Genomic DNA, 26,614 nt, shown 5'->3' on the forward strand with positions numbered 1-26,614 from the left:
GGGCACGCTGAGAACGCGACTTAAACGTCTCGCACGGACACGCTAGATATATGTTGCGAGCAGGAATTGGGATTTTTTATATTTCCTCTTCGTCTACCGACTCCTTCTCTGTTCTGTTTTTATTACTTAGCGCGTTAAGTTCTCCGTCAAAGTAATTCGGCCACGTAATGAGTATAAAGCTCGTTAGAATATCGCTCCTTAGCAAGTGGAAAAATAGAAGAATTAAATTTGTTGCTTAGAGTCGCTGGATGTGGCATCAATATAGAATTTAATGTCGGGCGATTCTGTTTCATCGTCTCGATCGTAGTTTTAATACCTCTGCGTGTTCTCGAGACGAAAGAAGGCTGTAACGCGCAAAGTACGAATCGATACACGTTGGGAACGGATGCCGAATATACGAAATTACTCTACTCTAAGCCCCGTCTTCTTAATTGACCTTAATCGTTCTTCTAATTGCGCGCCGAATTCCTAAGCGCTAAGAGGATCTCGTCTTACACGAGAAACTCCGGGGGTTCCGAGTAATAAGACTTTACCTCCGCGTTGCCCGCGTTAATTTCGCCCCATTCGCCGTTAGGTTCTGCGAGTTTGGTCTTGCGGACCCGGACGGATTTATCGGGATGAAAGATATTGGCTCGCGGCGGGGGTGATTCGTACCGCCCTTTTCTACCGGCTACCGGACCCCCGAATTTTGGTCCCACGCACCTGGGTACCCCGGGCAGGAACCCGCGACGGGGAACTTTTGTCATGGTAATATCCCGCCGCTACCCTTCCGCCGCCTCTCCGCCCCGCGCCACCGAGGTCACCTCTCGAACCACGCCGACCCTCCCTTACCCTCCCCCGATCTTATATTCCCGTTGTGCCGAACGACCAGGTGTTCGGTCCTTGTGCCTGGAGGAGTTCCTCGAGACCCTCCTGTCATCCGATCAGGGAAGGAGGGATTTTTCTCCTGACCCACGACTCCGACGGCGAAACGGGAACTTTGACAAAGAGGGAGAGGAGCAGCGCGGAAGAGTTGGCTCGCGCCTATATACATGACGCATTACCCTCGAGAGCCCGCTCATATACTTACGTGTCAGTAGTGCACTCGTTGTGCTAGTTATTAGCTTGGAATATTTAACGCAGAAACGTCAAAACCGCACATTATTTACGTTTTAAATATATTTACCAGGAATAAAATTAGTTTTTAATGTATTTAAATATTATTTATAATTATTTATATTTATATTTCTTCGATGTAATGAAGACGAAAAATATGAAAAATATCTTTTTCATTGTATTGAAAAATATAAAATCGAGAAAATCTTATACAAGATGCGATTTTTCTTCATTATTTAAGAGAAAAGAATGGAAGAGCTCTCTATAGTTTCGAGTATTACACCGAGGTTGATAGCAACATGTAACGGAAATACAAACCGTCGTTATCGTCGCAACATTGCCGAATAGAAGGATCGCAAGGTCGCGTCGGTATCGACATACGCAGCATCGACGACGCGTTATCTCATCGCGAGAAACGCGCAACCTGTTGAGGGGTCGAGGAGGACTCGCACATATTCGTCGGCGCCGGTGACAAGCGCGCCCTGTATCGCGAAAGGCGTCCTTGTGTAATGGCAGCTTCCCGCGCATCGATCTGTCGATACCTTTTCAACTTTTCGATTGGTAAGCATCGTCGCGATGCCAACCCCTTTTCCGCTATCTGGCTGCGTCGTTTCTGCCACGTGTCAAGGCGCTGATATCTCGACACGATCGCTCTCGTCATCGTCTTTCCTACCGCAAACGACGCCATTCTCGCTGCTGTAGTCATTGATACATCAATAATTTATATACAAATCGGTAAATAGATATATGTATATATATATTTTGGCGAGGTCTATATGAAAGTGCAAAAGAAACTTAATTTTTAACGATAAGAGAAAGAGAGAGAGATAGAGAGAGAGAGAGAGAGAGAAATATAATTTTTTTATAATAAAATATTACAATCATTTTTTGATTTTTTTCGAACTAAAAACATAATTCTTGATTGATCGTCTTGAAGGGAGAGGGAGAAGCTGTGATTTGTCCTCCGATTGAATCGCGACAGTTTGATTAAATTGAGGCGGACAACCCTTTCGACCCTTCGACGTTTTACCTTACCCCACGTTTCTTCCACTTCCGTCTTGTATTTGAATTCTTATCGCACAGTCCGGAGCGTGATCTCCGCTTGTTACACAATTATTCACCCTTTTTACCAGAAAGAATCAGACGTAACACGACGCAATGGGACGAAGATTCGGGGAGGCAGCGATTCCCTTGATCGTCTACGTCCAATTTGTTGGAATAATAGCTTTTACTAAACGAAAATTGGAAGAAGATTGTGAGTGAAGTAGTGCAAGATTTGCAACTCTCGATGCCATCATTTCGAGAAGAATCGTCTCGAGAAGTAATTGTTTTTTATCGAATTAGCGTAAATTTTGCATAAAAATACATTGTTTCATTACAATATACATTATTTATATTATATATATAATTTTAACAACGTGAAATGCGCACGGCATTTCCGGTAGCCGGTTCGGTCATCTATGACGCGGAACATCGATCTTTGCATTTATACACCCGGTAGCATCTGGGGAACGGGCAGTCTTTAGATGGAGTTAGCTGCAGGGCAGAGAGAAGGCAGGCATCGTGGTAGCGGAGTTGGCTCCTACTGGCTCCTAATTGGGAGACCGGCAACTAACTCTCTTAATTACCGTCTCCGCTTCCTCGCCTCTCCTCCGTCGGCCTCCGCTTCCCGCGGCAACTCCTCGTCCGCCTATCTCCACCTTCTCCGACCTGTCGTTATCGTCGTCGTCGTCGTCGTTTCTGCCCTCCTTCCGTCCTTTCGTTCTCGCGCGTTCCCTCTTTCGTTTCGTTTCTCGCCCTCTTTTCAGATTCAGGCCTGAAAGCCCTGAGAAAAGTTCCGTCGACTTAATTACACGGAATAATCCTCGGGGGTGCGAAGCCTGCCTGGTTGCCTGTTTGCTCCGCCTGAGCTCGAGCGTCTGCTCGCGCATTAAGAAATTTCCGAAGCGACGAGAAAGCTCCTTTTTTCGGCTCGACTAATTTCGCCGCCTCTCTGACATATCGTATCCAGTTCGCGATCCACATTACGTTAAAACTATCTCGGTCTCGCTGCTCTCGCAGAGGTTGCGCAGATTATTATCTGTGATTCTCGCCATTATTCTCTCTCAAAGAAAAAGATAGATGCGTAACGATAGAAACGTGGGAACGAAATGCTTTTTTCGATGAAGCACGAGAAAGTTTTTTTTTATCCATGCGTGCATCTGGATCACACGAGACGTGTGAATTCACACTGTCACGAGAAGCCATAAGGATCTCGTTATTCGTTATTGTTGTAGAAAGCGGAATGAGATGCGACGAGCGAACGGGAGCGTTGGCGTTGACGCCGTTTACGTGCCCTGGAAATCTCCAGACGTCTTCGTCGGCATTTTTAACAGCGGGGCGCTGACTGATTTTGCTTTGAGTCTCCCGTAGGATCCAAATTCCATATGTCTAAATTTCTATCGTCAAGGAGATGCGCAAAGATCGCGCGGTAATATTTTTGTCTTGTGTACATTCAGGATAGAAACTTTGCTCAAGCAAGATGTATGGAGATCCGATTCTCCAAATTGTACAGAGATATACTACATACATGTGTAATAAATTAACCATGATTAATATTATTAGCAACTATTATCAATCATACATATACAGTGTGACAAAATCTAATACATGTATATATTATACCACATACATATATTTCTGGATGTAGGTAAAGTACGGACTATCTTTGGCACAGTACTCTCTCGAGTTTCGGTCGATACGCGAGTAGGAGAGTCTCTTCTATCCTCTCTAAAATGTCTCTCCTATTTTATCTCGCGCTCTCTCTTCTCTCTCAATCTTTCCGTCTCTCTTTCCGTATCTCTCTTTCTCCATCTCTCTCCTCCCAACTCCTGCCAGGAGTCGACAATAGGCTGCAGTAGTTCTCATTTGATTAATAACCCGTCCACAATGAGCACTCCCAGTGGCTCTCAGTTGATTAACGATCTCCGGAGAGCGTCACAATGCCGATAGCCGTTCCGCGATCTATAGAGCGAATGGTAGACAACCTCGTGATCTAGTCCGCTGGGAGAATCTGATGCGTCGAAATCGATACCGTGCAAGAATTCCGTATCCGCTCGGTCGTAAGGCAATTTGTAAACTTGTAGTTTAAAATTGTACAACTACACGTGCACACGTAGCACTTGAATCTTGATGACTCAAAAATGATCGCAGAGATAACGTAAAAGTATTCTAAAATGTGACAGATAAAAATGCGTGGCTAGTTGAAGAATAGAGATTAAATTTTAATGCGCATAATTTCTATACAAGAAAAGTATAGATATGATGAAGATAAAAAGAAGTTATTGTCCATTTTTCCCATAGTGATTTGGATATCTCACGAATGATGAGGTCAGACACGACCTGTACAGGCTGCAAAGAGTCGCGTTAGCTTTTATACGTCCATTATTAGGGGCGTCAGCAGTAAGATCATCTCTCTGGGCCGTAAACGTGTTAGCGAAGAATGCCACTTTCGTTTAAGCGGGCTACATAACAAAACCGTGGCAGATGGATAGCAATGGTGCGTGTGCCGGGGCTCGGATTTTAGGCAAACGAGGCAGTTACAGGCGTTTGCATAATTTAATATGCTGCAAACAAGTTCTCGCTACCTGTGTTTATGCAGCAATAAAATCTGAAAGGATCAGGTGCTTTGTCCTGGGCCGCGCAGCGTTTTGTGCTTGACGTCGTTGACCCTGTCTTCCTCGCCATTACCAGCCGCGGGCGAAGCGCGCGCAACAAAGAGATCAGCTGTCAGATAAACAGCCGAGAGAAAATTTGTGTTGCCAATAAAGGCGGCGACGCGCATGCTTCGTTCCTTGCGAGCGAGCGACTAAGAACGAGAGAGGGACAGATGAAAGAGCATAAACAAGAAGAGAATCGGACGCGAGACAATCTTGCGCGAAAACGCGATATCACCTTGGAAAAGAAAGTCACGGATTTCTAATTCGAGGGAAATTACATCACCGTCGTAGGTATCGCGGTCATTACTCGAGTGATTTTTTTCGCGAGACGGGTATTCGATTGAAACGCACCACGTACGACGCAGTTGTGGGTCTTTTACGAAAATATTTATCAACCTCTGTCCGCGCAGCGGAAATTCTTGTACTTGAAACACTCGTGTATCGCCTTCGTACAGAGAGTGAGAAAGAGACGAATCTCCCCCTCTCCTCATCGCGACCTAAGATGGCCGAGCGTATCCTATGTCGTGGGAACCTTTTTGCCAACTGGAGCACGACTGGGCCTGCCGAGGGCTCGTCGGAATCCGAGCAGGTAGCCTCGCACGCACAGGGTCGTCTTAGGCTTGTGAGAAAAATCGTTTGGATCGTCGGTAGATTTGCGATGGCGTCTCGCGCTTGTTCTCGAATTCGCTTCGGGAATACGAACCGCGCCTTACCTCTCTCGATATTCCTTCGTACTTCCTGATGCAACACGTCAAAAAATATCGTATGTCGTAGAAATAACATACACGATTTTTTATATTCTAATTTTGTTTTATTTTCTCGTAATACATCTCTATTATAACTTGTACGAATGTCTCGAATTACAATAAAATGGTAATAAAAAATAGAACGAGCTTTTTTTTCTAAAAATAAGAGAACAAGCATGTATGTAGGAAAAAGATAAAATTTTTTTAATAACATTTTTTGAAAAAAGGTTTTGGTTTCACGATAGCTTGCAGGGAATACCATCCCTTGATAAAGCCAGGCATGAAATGAGCAAAATAAACGGATGCGTCCCCGCGAAAGTCGCAATGCGTCGGTTGATGCGTTCTCCAAAACCCGCGGGACAAGCGTGACGAGCATTTAACATCGTGATGTCTCATTAAATTGCCACGGTAGAAGAAAAAAGACAATAAAAATCGAGAGTATCGGGAGACTGGTCCGCGAATGACGCGATAATCTCTCGATAGGTACAACGCGGTTGCCGCCGTTGAATTTCCGAGGGAACATTGTCGGCAATTCCGCGCGCGCTAGACAATAAATTGGTTTCGCGCGTCGGGACAATCGTTACGACAATTAGCAGCGCCGTCACTAATTTCGACTAATTAACGCGAGTGGAGAAAAGTCCCGAAACACTGGCATCGCGCGAATATCGATGCCGCTGGTGACACTGCTCGTTAAAACGTCGACGTGGATGACTGAGTCTATTTAATAGCTTCTAATTAATGGACGCGCCGTTTATTTGGAAAGATTTTTTTGGTTTCCACGCGAAGCTTGGATTGGATTTTTTCCCCTTATTCACGCAATTATTCCTTTATCGTGCGCGCGTATTACGTTATTATATTGTACGTCGTAAATAGCGAGAGAAATGTAGTTTGGACGACGAAGAATTCTCGGGAGGGAAATGCCTTATTTGATATTCGGAAATAATAGGATGGCAAAATGACGCGTTGAAATATTCGATGGAAATTGAATATCGTGCCGACGAGGAATTATGCGATACACGGGGAATGACCGGAGGAATCGGTTTTGCGTATACAATCACGTTAATAAATACCACTGAGGTCGTACCAGCGCTAATTAATGCAGATGCGCACATGATTATGTAGAATTTGCGTTATGTGGCGTTGATGGTAATACTAATGCGATTCGTCTCTATATTTTGATGGGACGATGAAAGAAAACTGCTAATATCGTGGCAATAGACTCGCTCGCAATTGATTATGTTATATCCTGCGACTGTCTTTGTTCGATAATCGAATCACGGGGAGAGCCGAAAATCATATATTAATCCCCGCTTGCTTCTGTAAAGTGACAATTATACAGGATATTTCGTACACGTGTGCAGAAAATCCGTGCGTATCAAAGATAATTATAATTGCTGTTGGGAAATTTCAGCGCGCAGATAACACATAAATACACGTCTCTTTTTGCGCGAGAGAGGAATATTTCGCGAAATTTATAACCATTTAGAAACGTTCAAGAAAGGGACGGAGAGAGAATAGCTCTCTCTATGGAAGATTAATAAGAGAATCTTGTGCATCCATATCGAAATAAGTAAACGACGATCGGTGGTATACATGCCAGCCGGAAATCGGCTATGTCGAGAATTTCCGGTTGCGGGGATGAAAAGGAGGCGGAGAGGGATGAGAAGTAACAGACAAGACGAAGAGGAAGAAGAAGAGACGAGGAAAGGAACGGACGAAATGCAAATGTACCGCGCGAGGGTGGCGGCATCGGTTGCTGCGGGTTGGCGGCGTAGGGAAGAGGAGGGATGCTTAAATTTCCGATATTTTAACCGCGCGGCTTACTCGCGCAACAAGTCCTTTCTCCTCGGTTGCCTCTGAAAGCGCGCGCCTAAGTAATTTCGGTTACGCCATCATCCGGCTCGCGGCTTCCACGCGCGCGCCATCGCAGCCGGCTTCTCCTTCGCCATTTACGGCTCCTCTTTTTTTCCGCGCGCACTTCCGCTTATTCGTTAACCATCTCCCGATTAGGTATCTCCCACGTCTGTACGCGATTACACATGTGTCTGGCATTTTCTCGCATCGAGGGAAAAACCGACTCCAGCAGAAGAGATGCAATCATACTACGCGATAAATTAATTTAAAAAATTAACCACGTCAATTTTTTTTAATTGGTTTTATGTACACGTTGGAGCGTTACTTATATTCTCTGAAAATATCCTTCATTTCCAGTAAATCGATAAAAATTATATTCAAGTATATATATATTTTTTAAATTCTTGAAAGAACCGTGGAAAAAAATTTTATTCATATATATAAATAAAACATATAATATGTTAATTAAGTAATATTTTTATTTAAATAAAATTTTTCAATTGGTAATATTCCGCATTCAATATTTTATTCTTTGAAATTAACTTACTAATAATTAAATCTAATTTTTTAATGTGTATTTTATCGTATTTATGTTGCTCGTAATTTGCTATAATCATCAAGATTCGTGCTAGAGAGAGAACTGTTTCCGATGAGAGGAGGCCGTACGGTTGTGAGGCGTGAACTTCTCGACGGTGCATTCTACCGAGTGGGAATACCGTGGACTTGGTCTTTTTTCCATCGAGCACCTCCCTTCTTCCCTTCCGCGCCGTAAACTTGTGCACTTCGTCGGATGGATTCGTCGCGGCTGCATTAGCGAAATAACTTGCCGCGCCGGACACGTATTCACTTCGCGGTTCTCTCCAACGATCTTTTCTTCGTTTGGACGTGACTGGTCCTGCGAGTTTCGACACGCGTCTTTCTCGTGGACAAATTTAGATACGTCTTAGCCTTTATTCTATTAAAGTAATCATATCCAGATATATTAAAATAGCGAAAAGCGCTATCGAATAATAAAGTAATTAATTCTTAGAAAAGCTGAGAAATTTAGATATATAATTTCGCTGAGAAGGATAAATGGTTCTCTTCATCAGTTATCATAAAAAATTTCGTTATTTCTTCAAAAAACACTGTGGTCTTAAAAGACAATTTTTGAGTAAAATAAGTCCATGTTGAAAATCTCTTCGTCTTCACTCTGGAAATGAAGTAAATTCCTGCATTCACGCATGTATCTTATGCATCAAGTTGGCAACTTTCTATACGCTCGACGTGACGCGAACGATGATGCAAGGTTGAATTCTGCCCTCTACGTTATATACGTTCTCCAAGAACACACATACGTGTAAGATCTGCGTGTGGCCGAGCTCTCGGGGTAGTGGCCCTCTCTTCTGATCCCGATCTAACCAAGAAGTTTCAAGTAGTTCGGCGGAACGCACAACGCAGGGAGATATGGCCTCTCGACCGATCGCAATTTATCCTTAAACACCGCGCCGCAGCTGCATCTATTCCCTTTCACGGATCTTCGTGGTCGCACCCGCGGGCGTGGAATCGGAGAATCCGAGAGAGAAAGATAGCGATGCGGTCGAAAACTTTGCTGGGAATTCGTGGAAACTGTCGCGTGGGATATAAATTTTCGACGGTTAATCCGAGTCTCCTACGCAAATTGGAATTCAAGGATAAAAATGCGAGAGGGAACGTAAAGATGCGTTTCACTTCCGCTCGTATCCGATTGCAGATCTTTCGATGAAGATGCATCATATTAAAAAATATATTATCATAAAATGAAGATTTTCAAGGAGAATAAAGGATCAAAAAAATTTAAATTTTATTATTAAATTATATTTATTATATTATATTATTATAATTTTATTATTTAGCTGAAGTAATGATCCATCTTTCAGTGCTAAAGATAAAGATGATAACAGTTTTCACTAAACAGAGAGTTTCTATCTCTGATTGTTTTGCCACACTATTGCATAATTTTCAAGATAGTCAATGATGAGAGCTATATCGATGACCCACGATCAATTTCTGCTCGTTGATCGATCTCGAGGGATCTTGGAGACTGGCGGATTGCCGTTGGTAAAGCGATCGGGTATGCTGACCAAAATCTGCAACAGCAATAGCAAACGTTTACCGTTGCCAATCAAGCTTATATAATACCGCCTCGCCGATACGGCCAAACAGCCTATGGGGATTTCATGGTACGCGCGCGCGTGTCTATACGCGTATATGCGTGTGTTCGCGATACAAATCCATACAAAGTGGTCGCCCATCGTCGTTTGGCGGCCGGTGCCGATACGTACACACGTATACGTAGGTCCAATATTTTACTAGGGCTACACGTTTGGCGTTCGCTCGATATACCGCGGCGCAGATTGGATTTGAAGTTTATAGGGCGGAAATTCTTCGGGGACCGGTCTACCCCCGAGGCTGCGCAAACTTTGCGCGCGGGGGTGGTCGCTGGGAATGACCGCGTTGAAACGAAATTACACGCTATGTCAATCGTGTCGTTTGTTTTAAAAGCGTCGTAAGTTAGATCCGCAAGATTCTGTCAAAATATACATCTACTTGCTTTGTATTTGGATGTTGAAATTAACGAGTTAATAATATTAATCTATACAAGATATTTCGGAGAAAGAGAGAGAGAGAGGGAGCTCTTGTTTATTTAAATATTTTCGAGGCACGACAAAATATTTAAACATTATTGTTATATATTATTTAAACATTTTCAAGGCACGAAAAATTTTTTTTAAATTATTGAGAAACATCAAAGTTTCTCTCATGCATACGATGCATGCGTATTGACCTTTTATGTCGGTTTCAATTTTGCACCGCGTCTTCGTCCAACGGATTGATCGACATACTTTAACCAAGTATCATCGTAATCTGTGCATAATATTTCGTTCTCATCTTCTAGAGAGGAAGAAAGAAAGAGCATTCGGAGAGCGACTTTTTTTAGTAGCACGACGACATTAGGGCCGCTAATATTTCACCCAATTATTCGACGCTTAGGCCGCAGGAATCTCGTCTTCGGCACGTCAAGGACTCCGGACCGGGCGGTCCGGTAAGAAAAAGCGGAGAAGAAACATAACGAAAAGAGAGAAAGAAAAGAAGGCGATGAGAGATGATGCCCGTGAGGGGAAAGAGGCGGGGGCGACGAATTAGAGATGCAGAGCCACGTTCGCGGTCATCGGGGATATTAAGCCGAATCCCTTAGCTTGATGGATGAAACGGGAGTTACGTTAGTATCCAGTATCCGGCGGTGTCCGTGTCCGTGCATCATCAATAACTCTCCTGACTCTTTCACCTTGGCCGCTTCTCTTCTCGCTTCTCGTCTCGTCTCGTCTCGTCTCGCCTGGCCTCGCGCACATGTTCTCCTCGCGGCGGAGATCCGCGTGACTATCACCTCCCTATCTTTCCGATAGAACATCATTGAACCACTAAAAGCAAACTTTGAGGCTATCTCATCATTTTCGAATATAAACATATATATACATGTATGTGTATATTTAAAAATATTCTCGTCTCGATTTACGATGCTCGTCCTTTCATAAAAGAAAACTGATATTGTCAGCAATATTTCGACTTTATAGCGCTCTCCTTTTATCTGTAAATCATGGCAGCGATTTAAACTTACGAGACTGCTCGAATACACGAAATCTATAATACCTAAAAATAAAAAAGTATTGGCGGAAACAGAACAACGCGCGCGAAGAGAACGAGCGGCCTCGTTCCCGGCTGTTTTCCCGAATGATTTCGAGAACGGCGGGCGTATGCACATGGCACAGCGGTATAATTACGGATCGTATGTATCAGACACGCAATCAAGAATGAATTATCGCGGAACCACGCCTCCTGCCAGCGCTCAACCGGGCACAACAATGCCGGCGCATCACGAGCAGCGGCCCGACTGTCGATGATGTGTGCTAATAGTCCCCCGTTGCTTTCGCTCACAGTATCCAGGTCCCGTGACACGCTTCTTTTTTTCTCTCTCTCGTGGATTTACACCTCCCGGTGTTGTCGCGGATCTCATCGACGCGAAAATTGACGCGGGCGCGAGTTATGCTTCGCGTCGGAAAACGCACAATGGAAGGTACGCGTGGACGGGCTGGGTTCGCTCTTTGTGAAAGTACTTTTTGAAGTACTTAATATAACAATGATAACAATAATAATTATTATAATCATATTGTTATTAGCTCTCTTGCATACTTAATGTCGGCGATATTAATTCGTTGCTTGATTAAATTTACAACGGTCGCAACATAATGTGCTTTTATTTAGTATTAGACTGTTTTAATATCCATAAATTAATTCATTAACGCATCATGATTTAATAAAGCTACTTCATAATGTACTAAACGCCTTGAATTTTGCATGTCGAGAGCTATGCGAATTTGACATAACGCATGACCGAAACGAACGCCGCTCACATGCGTCGCGCGAAATGTAATCTCATTTATAGCACGGTTGTCACATGTAGGACGATGTGTAGGACTTGCTTTATCTCATGCAGGATAGGGTATTGTATATTGCCGTTGGAAATATATTTCACAAGCAAACACATAAATAATTAATCATTTTTGTCTATTGATGCGTTAATTTTTTATAAACTGAATAGGAAACAACAGAAAACGATATCATTTTACGAGAACGAAAAATTTAAATGTTTTATTTTATATAATTTTATTCGGAGAATGATTTGGGAATTGTTTACAGTTGAAACTGTTGTCATTTTAGATTGTAGGTAATAATTCCCGTATAACTTGAAATAGAATTTCGAATTTATCTCTATGCATTCCAAATCTTTTATCTGCCGTTATCGCGAGATATTTTTACGATAGTTGGAAAGGAACGATATGGATTACGCGGTGGCCAACAGAGCTCGAATAATCAATTTCGCTCGTTCTCTCTCGCTACACCCGCTCTTGTCGCAGCTTTTTTCCCCGTCATCTGGAATGTTGCCGGATGACCCATGGCGATCTCGACCCATAAAAGCCGAAATAACTCTCGGACCCGGACCCCCTTCGACTCGACGGTGGACAATATCGAAGAAGAGGAAGAAGAAGCGTGGAGGGTGATCGGGGGGGGGGGAAGGGGGGAAGCCGGTAGTGCGCCGACAACGCGCCGAGGAATCGGAGGGCGGTGGTGGAGGACTCCTGTAATAAATTCGCAATTTCCTTATTACGGGTAATGCTCCGGTCGGTGGGTGCGCTCGCATAAATATCCCGAGTTCCGGTGATCCCGTGACTTCCGGTCAGCCGCAATGACTTACGCCGGGTCGCGACGAACGAAGGAGAGCGAGGGTGAGGAGGAGGTGGCGAGGGAGGAAAGGGGAGCGTAACGGCTCGGTCGCCGGCCAACCATTCACCCCCGACCGCATCCCTCTCCCTCGCCGGCTAACGTTCCGTGTGCTCGTTCGCGAAAGAGGGCGACGCTCGCGATGGAATTTGTCCCCGGCCTCGGTTCCGCCCTCGGATGACCGCTGATAAATTTAGTAGACTTCTCTCTTTCTGGCCTGCGACGCGGTTTCCTCTGTCGCGCTCGCTCGCATCCGGTTGCGCGCTTCTCATTCCCCGCGACCACCCCCGTCCTTCATCTTTCTCTCTTTCCCGTCCCGTTCTCGCCATTTTGTCGAAACTGCGCGCGAGCTCTGGACGGATTTGCTGAATTTGAATATTACCGATAAATATTCAAAATATATGCGCTATAAATATTTCAAATATATACGCTCTTGTATACTTGTAAAAATTTTATTCAGTTCTGTGTAATTTTCTACATAATACTACTCTCTTTCATATAATCTTTTGGCGAAGCAATATAATCAATAAGAGATATATTAAATAATTTCTAAAAAAAGTAATTTAAAAAAAGTCTAGTATAGCAGCATTGAAGTGCATAAATATGTTTAGACTTATATATATTTATGTACACGTAATCATGTAAAGAAAATATTCATCTGGTCAGCCGCATCGATTATAGATACACAAGCCAGCGCAGCTGCCGAATACGAGATACGGCTGTTAAATTATTCCAATCGGCTCAGTTTTCCACAAAACATGGATATATTCGCTCCTTCCCTCCTTCCCTCTCTCTCTCTCTCTCTCTCTCTCCCCCCCAAGGAGAGACTCCATCATCGCAATCTGTTTCGTATATCGTGGTCGGGCAGAATTGGGGATTGTTTCGCCCACGGGAGACGCGACACTTTCCGGCTTTTCGCTTCTAAGTATATCCGGCGAAATAATTTTTTTTCTCTCCGCACGAAATCTCGGCCGTCAATTCTAGAAGAGAGGAAACGCCGGAGGACCGTGTCGGAGGAAGCGGATCTTATGCTTCAATAAAACAAGTAATATCGCGGTGTCCTGGGTGCCCGGAGGGGGGTCCTGCCTAGGTTACCCTGCCGCCTGGGGTTCGAGGGGATGACGACGATACATGAGAGTGAGAGAGAGAGAGAAAGAGAGAGCGGCGTATATTGCTCTCGGATCATCGCGCCTGCATCGCATTAATGGGGATGATATCACCCTTTTGCACACCCACGTGGACGCGCGTATTCTTCCTTGTACAATACGGCCCGCGAGAGAATGATGGCGTACGGAACGCGTACGCGGTCAACTTCCGTTCAATGGATTCGCCTTTGTGTCGTCGTCGAAATGCGGACTTAAAAAGGCCGCATTCTCGAAAGGTGAAATAAGTTGGGATATCCGGAATACGGCGCGATCCGGATGCGAACGTCACTTATTATGCATGGATGATTGCGAGAAGCAGTTGACGCAATAGTCTACTGAATATTTGACAAAGTCGGCTATTAAAAGACAGAAAATAAATATGTGTAATTATGAAAATTAGTGGAATAATATGAGGCGAATTTATCGGTGATTTTTCTGTTAAAAATTGCATTCATTTAATTTTCATTAAAAATTTAATTCATGTCGATAAATAGTAGTTTTAAAGACCAACTCTGGACGCCTCGATCTAATATAAGGATTTTTTTTAAATAAATTAAAGATTGAAAAGTGAAGTAAAAATTAAGAATTCGTTAAAATTATGCGATACATGTATATTGCGATGAAAACAAATTATAGATCACCAGCTAATTGAATATCGGTTGGAAACCGTCTGGACGCGCGTTGTCGCGATGCGTCTCATTAAAGGACCGCGTCGCGCAATCGATCTATACGCGTTCCACGAAGCGATAAATGCTCCCCGACACACAAGGACAATCGCGTTGACGTACCACGAGCATTGATACCTTCGGGGGTTGGTTGCCAGGAAGGAAGGAAGGCGGGCTAGAGAGAGGCGACGCGGCAGGCGCAGCGATAAAGACCCGATCACGCGTGTAACGCGCGGATTATTAATCGCGGAATAATTTGACGCCCCGGCGACGCGTTCTACCCGCTGCCCTTCCCACGTTCTCTCTGTATCATCTCCTTCGTCGCACCGTCTCTTCTTCGCCAACCTTCCGCATCGACCGGTGTTACGTCGAATTATCGCTCTCGCAGATTTGCGCTAATGTGTCTTCCGATAGTTCATAACGTCGGAATGACGCGAGAGAGAGAGAGAAAGAGAGAGTGCTGTGGGGATGTTCGTCTTCTCGCCAATTCTCGCCCTCAAATTCGCAGTGCCAACTCGTAAAATCATCCCCCTCGCATTTCAAGGACCTCGCTCCAAGGCTTCTAGGTCTCATCATCGACGTACTTCGCTGATCAAATTTTAATAAATATTTCATGATATAAATTTTAGATGTATTTTTTCCGACATCTAATTGTCAAGATATTTATTTATTCTTATTTTTAAGGAGCCGTTTATAATTAATGAATATTTGTTGTAACAATTATTAACGATTGAAAGAGATCAACTATTGATATTTAGATAAGTTTCAATTTTTGATGCAATATTAATATATATAATATAAATATTTCAGTTGCATCAATGAAATCTTTATATAAAATACTCGAGAATCTCCCGTAGAATTATTTTCATGAAACGTGGATGTAATCGCACCTTGGAAGAACGCGAATCTTAGTTCCACGGATCATCAGTCGGACATCTGGAAAAGCGAGAAAACCCGACGGTCGAAATAGAAGTTCGGGAAATTCTCAGTGAATGTAACTTGAACGCAAACGGAGCAGCTTATGTTTAATGGAAGCTTTCTCTCGTCGTCTTCCCGCGTCTTCTTTCCGCTCTTCTCGCGCGTTCCCGCGCGAGAAGCGTTGTTGGTGGCAGCGACGTTGACGCGAGATGGTGGTGGTTGTAGCAGTGGACACGTCATTTATCTTTCACCCTACTACCCACCGTGCCCGCGTGTCCGTGGTTCTCTCTCACCTCCTACAGCCTCCTTCGTGGCGCCATCTTGGGCACTCCCACTATCTCGTCCTCTTCGTCCCTCTTTCCCCTTCTTTCCTTCGCTGTCTCGATCGCAAGAGGAAACCCGGGTTCGCCCTCCCCTCGTGCCGTTGTTTCTCTTTGTTTCTCCTATTTTTCATCTCCTTCCTCAGCGCCTCCATTCCGCTCTATCCGCCCCACTTCTCTCTCCCCTCTATCTTGTTTCTTCTTTCATTCCTTCTCCTCCGTCTTTTCGTCCGTGTGCCTAGAATATTTTGGCAATTATTTCGGCAGATTTTGTGCCTGCGTGTTTTTTCTTTTCGTCCCAAAGTGTAATGTGCCGTTCTCATTTTATTTGCTCATTTTCTTTTGTCCACGTTCTTCTCGTCCCGCCGTCAACAGACGCAAATTTAATTGCGAGAAATCACTTGATGAATATTTATTAGCTTCTTCGATTTTCCTCTTTCGCTTAATAATATTTAATTGAAGTATCGGCTACTTAAAGATACCTGTTTAAAAACGTAGACGGATAGTTTGACTAGCTTATTTAATAGACATCTGAAAACATGGAATTTTAAAATGCGAATACATTTAAAATTGAACAGATGATATCATGCAACTGATTTAACAGTATTAAACGACAGATACTTTGATGACAAGTAAGAACGCAAACAACTTGCAAATAACTTGCCGAGAAAGTACACACCATTTTCGTTTACGTTTGTCGTGTAATCTCGATTCGCAAGAGGATGTCGAACTTTCGTTAGTTCCGACTCCCTCCAAAGATTATCAACAGCGGCATCGAGATGCGCTTCGACGTACAATTATATGGCGTCCTTTTCTGTCTCTATCTCTCTCTCTCTCTCTCTTTTTTAATCGGCTTCGAACACGAGGTTACCGTTAATTACGTACGAGGCACAGAGAGAGCGCTACGAATTTCGAATTACCCATGGATAGGCTTTGTTCTTTGCTTTGCCATTGTGACGCCCTCCTCCCAATTCCACACCGCCACCAGTCACTACCACCGCCACCCCCAAACCACCCTCGACGGTGGCAGCTTCAAAACCATCCGTTACCAGCAAACAGGGACGCAAACGAACTTTGGGTGACCATTGTCGATCGCATCGCGTGCGATGCGCGGCTTTTTATTCGCGGGCGTTACACGCGACCATCTACGCAGAATTAAATAACGATCGTTATGATCGTCAACGGATATCGATTAACCCTCGACTCATTCATTTTTCCCCTTTTCACATTTTTATTCGAGAATAAGCAACAGAGTTTATTTCCTTGAATCTTTTTTAAAATGTTATTTTATACTTTGATTATTACAGTAATCGAGCATAAATAATCTGTACAGCTTGAAAAATATGATATTTTAACATGATATCGATCTTATCATTCTATATTTAAATTATTATATTTTATTATATTTATAATTTTGAAAAAAATATCCGCATATAATACGAAATTACGACAAATGAATTAAATCAAATATTTTTCAGTAAAGAAGTTCTCTTTTCTTTTTAACACGCGTATGTAGAGAAATTCATGATGATTATATTATATTAATTAGAGCGGAAAGCGCATCGATCGCGACGATGACAACGCAAACGCGGTTCACGATCGTCTACATCTACAAAATAATTTAATTATCCGCCAAATCGGATGGTCTTATCTCACCTATTCGTCGTATTCACGGTATCGCGTTCGACTTTAATCGTCGACGACGAATCTATCGCAACCCGATAGCAAACGCGAACTAGGTGAGGGAGGAGGGGGCGGGGGGCAATTACCCAAGCCTTTGTCCGATCTCTAACGTATAGCAGCTCGGAATCGACTGCTCGATATTAGGAACGGGCCTCGGCGGATCTAGCGAGTTTTCCCAGTCCAGGCACGTAGCCCAGGGCCCTCTCGTGGAATATTAGTTGGTAGCGGATTCGTGCCCGCATAGGGTCGAGCTTGCGAGCGACAGACGTGCATACCGTATTAAGCCCGCGGGGAACCTTGCCGGCTTCATGCACGGCGCGTACTGAATGCGCATCGTATACAGGGTGTATCGGAGACACTTGATGCGCGCGAAATTGTCAAGAATCCAATCCTAGAAGAAAGACGGTTATTTCAGCAATTGTTAAAGATTAAAGATCCTCGACGGATAGTTTTAGTCATCTTGATTATCCGTAATTTTCTTTGCGTCATAATTTTATGTCACGCTAGAGTCATCAAGAAAATAATTAATAAGCAATGCGTCCTACGATGACATTGAGAAAAACTCTCGAATTTATCTTTTTGAGGTCTTTTTTATTTTCTATGAAATGCGAAATTTTTGGTACACTCTATGCATACTTGCAGGCACGTGCGTTTTTTTTTTTTTTTTTAGTAGCAAAACGCGGGTAGAATTGTTCGCGGGATTCTTCCGCGTCATCGGTACGCGCTTGGCAAATACTTTGGTATTCATGAATCCTCGTACTCGCCCACGGGATATGTACGCTCGGTCTGCCACGAGGTTCACGAATCGTTTCCACCGAGGAAGGTCCCGTCTGAGAGGCAATTATTTTCCCGTCATGTTGGTTCATGAAGCGCTCTAAATGTAAAATGTCCGAAAAATTACAAGAGGAAAAAATGCAAAGATAGTTAAACTGCAACGAGACTTAAAAGTTTCCATGATACGAGATTTCTGTGGTTCAAGAGGAGGAGAAAGAAATATGGGATTTTAAATCTCCCGTTTTGTTACTTTACTGTATTCCATCTGACGGGTTGCCTCCAGCTCCCCTCTCGGCACGACAGAGACAATTCCGCGGGAAATATGTAAAGCAAAACGTCGGCGATTTGCTCCGCTCTCTTTCCTCGCGTCGTCTCGCGACGTCCCCCGTTGGGGAGATACATCCAGGGATCCCGGCAAGAGAGAGACTTAGTTACATCCACGCTGGATTTACGCGCGATATATTTGTTTTAAAGTCCCGGATTCCGCATCCGCCGCCTGCTTCTGTGACTTTGCCGTTCTCGTATACCCTTCCCGCTGCTGTCGCCCTTCCCCCTTCGTCGAGCTGCTCCTCTTCCTTGCCTCGTCTCGTATATTTATGAGGGCGGGATGGCAGAAATGGAGGGCAGAAACGCGCGCGCGGGAGTTATGGCCCGAATAAGTGCTCTCGACCTGGAACAGAGGTTCTCAGTGGAAGAACGAAGGTAGTATTAGAGCGAGAATCTCGCGGAAAAAAAGGAATAAGAAGACTGGAGGAAAAATGTTGAACGCTCTTGGAACATCGTGGACGGACAATTGGAGATGAGAATGGCACGATGTGCGCGAAGATGCATCGTTCCGAAATGACGTTTCTCTATGACTTCTCTTACGATTTATCTCAGGGGGAAAGGAACGCGTTGACGCGCATATTAGCCAATTTTTCATAATATTGACAATATAGCTTTTCGAGATTTTTCGAAAAGGTCGAATCATTTCGACCGCGTGAGAACTTTATCGGCCGAATTCGATCAGTCCGTTTAATCCCTCAGTCGAGTGATCGCGGGGTCGCGATAAGACTTCGCGATCGCTTTTGATGTCGACCGTCAAAGTACGAAGACCCGCCGTTGTCGCGATTGTTGGCGAAGCTGGTAGAATCGACGAGCATGGAAAATGGATGGAGGGGGAGGAGGGGGCAGAAAAGGCGCCGCTCAGGCATGGGCGAGGCTTCGCGACAGTTTCGGCGTTCATTAAGCGCGAAGAGACACCGGGGCGCGCGAGATGAGGGGCGCCATTGAAAACCGACTCGCGCGAATCCATGGCTTCGCTATATCGTCATTATTTCGCGAAACGTCGCAGACGAGCAGAGAGAAGAGCGCCGGGAGATTTATTGCGTTTTGCGTTGCGAGTTCCTCGCGGAGAATGTGCGACTGTAGAAAGTAGCTGGCGTCTCACGCTCGCGCGAGCGAGCGAAGTAATATCGACGGTTGAATGGCTGAACGGAAATGCCGTTACGTCGGAAGTGCGTTTTTTCGAGACGTTTGGAAAACGACAGACTGCTTTGACGTTCCTTGAAACTTTGATCTAACGGTATAACTTGCGTTAAGGAACAAAAATATGGGGGAAATAAATGTGACGGAACGATCATTTTCAATATTTAAAAAATGCGAACTTTTTAACTATCTACATGGAATATTTAATTGAAAATTATGAAGCGTCGCGCTAAATGATAATTATGTTAATTAAATTTGAAGTAAAAAAAAGAAATAGAAAAAAACTGATCGCACGAGCCTCTCGAGGATTATGAAGCTGGAGAGAAGCGCGATAATTTTCGAAAATGCTTCGAGGAAATTATACAGATTTCTTGCGTATAATCGCGTTGAAGATGTGTACCTCAAAGAATATCTTTCTTATTACAAAGTGAAGTCGCGGAGAGAAGAAAAATTAAGTAGAAGCGACGTTGCCGGCCGTATTGTCGGCATTGGCCAATTACCTTCCTTTTCCGCCGCGCTCTTTCCTTATCGCTCGAATTTTCTGTCTAACCGTAGATAGATGAGGAAGGAAAGGGGCGAGGGGGCGGAGGGGATCGCCAAGGGACAGGGAAATGGATGAGGAATAGAGTTCGCTCGCGCTTCGCCTCCCGTTTACTTGCCAGTACTTATTCGCTTTGCCCGTCGAGCGTCGTCTCCTCATTCAGCCAAAGTCTAATTAAAGTGCAGCTGCAAGTTAAATTAAAACACGATAATGTTGCCGCGAGAGAAAGAGAGAAAGGGAGAAAGAGCTTCTCTCTCCGCGCACCCTTTCCTCCTTCTTTCCCCGGTGACCGAACTTAAGCAGTCGCGCTCCAATCGTCCCGCACCATTTACGAACTCCTCGAAGAAGTTCGGCCACGAGTTGTTAAATACCCGAACCAACTCTCGGCGCGTACCGTTTCGCACGTGCACCCCCTTTCTCCGTCTCTCCCGCTCTCTCCCCCGCGTGCGCGCGCGCACGCACAAATGAGTAACATAGCTTCGGAAGGAACTAATCGCGCAATATTCATAAACTCTATCGGATGAGATCGTTTCACGCTGCGATAGAAAAGTCAAGTTTCCACAAGCAAGTAATGTTTGCATAAACTGTCTATTATCAATTACCAATCAATTCTTGTGTAATATTATATAAGCTTATAATTTATGATGAACGTTATACTCTTTAATAAAAGCGACAATTGACAAAGACATCGCGTAAAGTTACGAGAATATAATTTCTCGATACTCTAAGTAAACCAGATTTCCTTCTCGATAATTTCGCGCGATCGATCGCAGGGACATAAGACAGTTCGTGTATCACGTCGAGACGAGAAAAATCGTCGTCGGTCCGGGAGGGGGGAATAAATTGTTGGCAAGGTGGCAAGGAACGGGGTGCGTCGGAACTGGTGGCATTGTGGTCGGAGATAGAGATGGCTATCGGGCCGCGCCACGCGGTAATTGCCAGGAACTACGGGGGGAAATTAAAGCTGCCCCGATCTTCCGGCGGGCCATTGTCGGGACTCGCGACAGTGTTCCCGGTACAACGTTCTATTTATCAGAAACGGCCGTCGAATAGAAGGTTTCGGCTGATAGGCTTCGTGTCACTGTGTCACCAGAGTCGAAATGCGGCGGGATTTTTCTGCCAGCTTCTTTGTCGTTATCTTTTATGATACGCAAATACTTACGATTAGATGCGTATTTAGATATTAAATGATATGATATTTGCGGTGGTCAATCTGGGGAAGGGAAATTCCGAGTGGTAATATCGATTTATTTTTCACAATCTGCATGAATCGATTTTTATCGATAACGTAACGATCTATAACGTGTATTTGTTGACATTGCGATTATGTTACTGAAAATGATTGAAATCTTTACTTATTTCTGTATGTGTGCTGCAGATTATCGTATAATATTGTTTTTATCGTTTTAAAATTTTTATCTGAGTTCTAGAGATATAGTAAAGTAGTTGTAATAATTATATATCTAATTATATATTGATGTATGTATTTCAAAGATTTGAATTGACAAATGAGACAAGCGAATAAATAGAAACAATATATCTTATATTAATAGATTTATTAAAATATCTTAGGAGAAACTAATCTACTCTTACAAATATAATAATATAATTTTAGCAAGCACGCATAATTTTATTCTTCGTACTCATCACTACTTTTAACTTTGTATGCTTCGAGATTGATGATGGCCTACGTCTAATTATCTCAGTGACATTTTTATTTGCGCATTTTATATTTTTCGAGTGGTTATACATCTCTATTCTCTTTGAAGGATAATTTCCAAGAACAATGTATCTTCTTTTCTATATTGGCCTGTAAATTTGCGACCGCACTCGTGTGACGTCATTTATTTTTGGAAATAGGCTTGGCGGATAACCGTCGGATTTTTTAATTCTCTGGTTTCAGGCATTTGGCTATGTCTGGTTCCAAGCATTCCAACTCTGTGGCACTGAAATGTAGACCGCCATCGCAATGTTGTAGGATCCAGTCCACATCACCGTAACACTGATAAAACTTGGAGCAGTCGCAATCATGTTTTTTTCGATTGCCGGTTTCACATTCAAGCGTATTCGAGGTTGTCGAGGTTGTCCGGGTTGTCGAGGTTGCAGGAGGAGTAGTATTTGAAACATTATCCTCACAGTTTCCATTCTCTCGATTCGTAACACATCCCTGACATGTGCGACTGAAGCACGTACCGCTTCGACAAGTACTACGCACCTGTCGACCATCTTCTGTACATATGATGTATGATCTGCAACTTGAAGAGTCTGGATCTGCTATCAAAGATTCTGGCGGATAATTGCCATCGTCATCCGGTGGAGGACAGAGGTCACAACCGGCCTCCCACGGCCAATCGCAGACTTGAAGGGCTCTGTTGTAATGCAGCCTTTTTTCTGGATCATCTTTCCACATCAAGGGACATTCTTGCACGGTTCCTCTACCCAAGTGACATTTGTAAAACTTGGTGCAGTCGTTTTCATGCGCAATGTTGGTTGTAGTATTTTTCGGATTTATATCCGGATATGGGCATTTCCTAAAAATTTCGTCGTGAGGGTTTGTCTTCTTAACAGATGGTTGATTTGCGGTACATACGCTCCAAGATGCCAAAAAGGCAACGGCGATTACGTATATCCCTGTATTGAATAAAAATTGTCGCCAAACATCAGTCGTCGTATAGTGGAATGGCAATTTAATCGATTTTTGTTACACAATCGAAAAAAGCTACATGTCAATTATTTCTCATAAATTTAGATAAAAAGCTCCCACGAAGTATGATTATATATATGTCTCGATTTACTTTAGTTTTGTCGTAGAAAAATTTGTTAAGTATTTTAAGTATTTTAAGTATTTTAAGTATTTTATTAAAACTTACCCTTCATCACCTACTCGTCTACTTGATCCGTACTTGAAGAGAAGAGAACGCGTATCGTTGGTTCTGTCAACACTTCTTCGATCCGTTTAAATACGTGATTGACTGAAAATCGGGCGGATCGGCTTTTATAAATATGCATCGCGTTATCACGAAACACGCAAGGACAGATGATATCTATTGAAGATATGCTTTCCTCGCTTTGGTTGGAAAAGAAGATTATCAATCACATTGTTTCGCGAAAAAGTTTCCGCGCCAGAGTGCGTCAGATTTCAGCTACGAGCTATGAACAATATTTGCGTGATTGTAACAGTACGGAAATCGATAGTTTTACATACTATGATGCAGAAGATTGCAGAATCATAACTAGTTTTTTTATCATTGCGTGTTTTTATCGCTGAGTTTGATTTAAATCAAACATGCCTTATGTTTACATGCTATTGCGATAAAAGACTTTTAATAAGTTAATAAAGCAACAAGCTAACTTTTTGAATACATGATTTTTGGTTAGATAACAATTGAAACTGGTAAAATGTTTTATCATTAAAGCTCGATTTAACATTGGAACCTCTGACCGTTTAATCGCTAAAAAAACAATATAAACAATGTAATATTCTCATACCTAAATTAGTAAAAATTTTATATATCGAGACAAAAAGCTTATACAATCTTACAATTTAAAAATGTGAAAGCCATTTTGTTAAAAATATATATTCGAATTTGAGTTTAGAAATGAACAAAAATATTGAATCTGCAATTATAGTTATTAAACGATAAATAAAAATTATGTCATAATTTTTTATTATTAATTAAAGCCTTAAAATTTTATGTAAAATTATCTCATTCAATCTTCAATCACATGTTATCCAAGGTATAATTTGAATGAACATGATATACGAAAAAAAAATACGTCAGTGAAAATAATAATTCAAAAAAATAAAATGATATCGAATTAGTATAATTAGCATAAAATATGTATTTCATTTTAATATCCAACAACTACAATAGAATGATGAAATTAATAAATATTTTTGTAGTTTTTTTCGCGTGATTATCTCTCGTTTTATTATCCAATTAGTAATTATGTGCACTTAAAAACGATAAATTAATGATAATGATAAATGAATAACGTTGAAATCAAATTCTATTAAAAATGAAAGTAAAATATATATTACAAGTTTTTCTCTCTTCCTCTCCATATAAAAGTACATGTGGAACACGTAATAGATTTTATCATAATATATTGCGTTATTAATATACGTGAACTTAATCAAAAAATGAGTAAGATCCTCTTTGCCCACTCAAGCTGCTTATCATTAAAATTAACGCTAAGATATCTTTGATATCTCGTAATCTGTATTCGATTAGCCTCGATGTAAGGTCCAGTTCCCACCTGATAAAATTTAGAATTAATAAATATGACGCCGATGATCGATTATTTGAAGCCATTACATCAATCAGCGAAAGAACGTGAAAGTTATCAAGATTTTTTTCTTCAGATACTGACGAATTTTTTGCAACAGATATAAAGTGCATGAAAATGTTGAAATTAATAAATTATATGTAAGAAAAGATACTCTCGACTGACGGATTGATTGCGAATCAAGATCAATCGACAAATCTCTTTATCTGTATTATTAATATGACAAGTACTCTTCCAAACTCTAGCAAATTTTCGTAGATTTCATAAAGTTCATAGATTACATGGCCATTTTACCAGACACTCATATTAAATACTAAATGTTTGAATGAAAAAGTCAGATTTCTCTGATTCTCGCGAGTATTCATTCGTAATGGATTTCGATAATATCGCTTGATTTTTCTTCGATAAAATTGCATAATTTATCAAAAAGAAAGATCGCGATACATTTTTAATCCTGTCCGCTATCGTAAATTTTTGCATACATCTCGGCGTACGTTCTATTGCTACCATGTGCATGTTGCTTCGCTCTCCATCATGGCATTAACTAACAAATGACATGCGTGTACGAGCCATCCGCGTGTAGACAGGATCGCGCAGACATAGACGGATGTGCACGGGTGAAGTACATTAATCAAGTGGTATGATACGCGTCCTTAACCCTTCCGTATGCCCTTGCATTCCCTTCGTTATTCCATTGCAAGTTTGCGCTGTAGCCAAAACGAATTCATGGCTATGTTACAGAGTCATCTGGCCTCCGTAGAATCATACATTAATCTTTTGCTCGAGATTATAATGATTGAATTTTTATTAATGCTCATCTTTAACATCGTAAACATTATGAGGACTGTAAACAAAGATTTTTTTTTTTACTAATTGACCGATAGTGACCCGAAAATTGTGAGAGAAATTAAGGAGAGGCGATCATGTAATCAATTATAAAAAATCAATTATAAAAAAGATACTTTTAAAGAAAAAGAAATGTTTATGTGAATATTGCATTTCAGAAAGTTACGAATCCAATCTATTCTAGCAGTATGAAAGATTATTGATTTTTAGCAATTTTTTTAGGAAGAATAATAGAAATTGATTTTTTTTCATTTTACATATGTTTTTATTGATGTTTAAACGGTATGTCAATATTTTTAAATCTTGAATATTTATCTATTTTTTTATTCAAAAATACATGGTTTGACGGTGTGACATGCTCTTCGTGTAATTGTCTGGAAAAATTCAGTCTAATTTTATATTTTGGAAAATGCTGAATCTAATCTAAGAGAGAGAATTCAAAAAATTAACATTTAATATACATTTCGCACGAACGAGAAGAAAGTTAAATATCCAAGATTTAAAAATACTGAGTGGCGTTTAAATATCAATGACAATATATGTAAAACGTCAAAAAAAATCAATTTCTAATATTCTTAAGAAAAAAAAATTCAAATTAAAAATCATCAATTTTTCATACTGCTAGATCGAAGCTGCTGGCCCCCCTCCTTGTCTACTAAACTTCTCGCTGGGGCATATCGGAGCGATTCAAGTTTCTCGGCACGTCGAACTGCGCTGAAAAATAAAGCGATCGATTCGCGGCGGTTTGCCGGTACGGCAGATAACGCGCATGCCGCGCCGAGGATACGCGTATATGCTTCTCTCGTCTCGATTCATTATTCCACCTTCATGAATATATCGCGCTATCGTCTTCCGCGCTCGCGCGCAGCTCCGTTTTCAATTTTCTCCACGTGAACCTCCTCGTCCCAAGAGCGTGACGATACACAGGTGCACGCTTGGGGAGAGGCGTGGTTCGCGCGTACATACGTACATTGCGTATCTATCTCCACACCGCCGTCTGTTACACGTACACGTACACACGTGTCGCGAAGCACGCGCGAGTTCGCGCGCGTAGCTCGCGAGCGCGAGCGGAGATGCGCGCGTTGGAGCGAGCGCGCGCGCGAGTGCGCTTCCGTACATACATACATATATATATATATATATATATATATATATATATATACGTGTATGTATAATACATATGTATACACAGCCAGTTGAGGTATGTAAAGGCGCGAGCGCAAGGCACATATGTATGCCATCGTGCGGTTATATATGCGCGCGGACGAGCTCGT

General features: G+C 42.4%; 1 protein-coding gene and 1 long non-coding RNA gene across 2 annotated transcripts in view; one reads left to right on the forward strand and one right to left on the reverse strand.

The window, feature by feature from the left end:
- LOC145963421 (uncharacterized) overlaps positions 1 to 26,614 on the forward strand; it is a 118,063-nt gene that overhangs the window by 60,481 nt on the left and 30,968 nt on the right. The gene's annotated exons all lie outside the window — the stretch shown is intronic.
- Positions 21,744 to 23,184, reverse strand: LOC145963152 (uncharacterized). The gene is made up of 2 exons (XM_083084847.1): positions 23,075 to 23,184; positions 21,744 to 22,835 (listed from the first exon to the last, which is right to left on the reverse strand). Exons 1-2 carry the CDS (start codon positions 23,079 to 23,081, stop codon positions 22,090 to 22,092), a joined length of 753 nt encoding a protein of 250 aa, XP_082940973.1. The 5' UTR covers positions 23,082 to 23,184; the 3' UTR covers positions 21,744 to 22,089.

Source organism: Camponotus vicinus, unplaced genomic scaffold (assembly GCF_025532165.1).
Source record: "Camponotus vicinus isolate PSW18456_S1 unplaced genomic scaffold, iyCamVici1.0 SCAF_12, whole genome shotgun sequence".
In the NCBI taxonomy this organism is placed as follows: Eukaryota; Metazoa; Arthropoda; class Insecta; order Hymenoptera; family Formicidae; genus Camponotus; species Camponotus vicinus.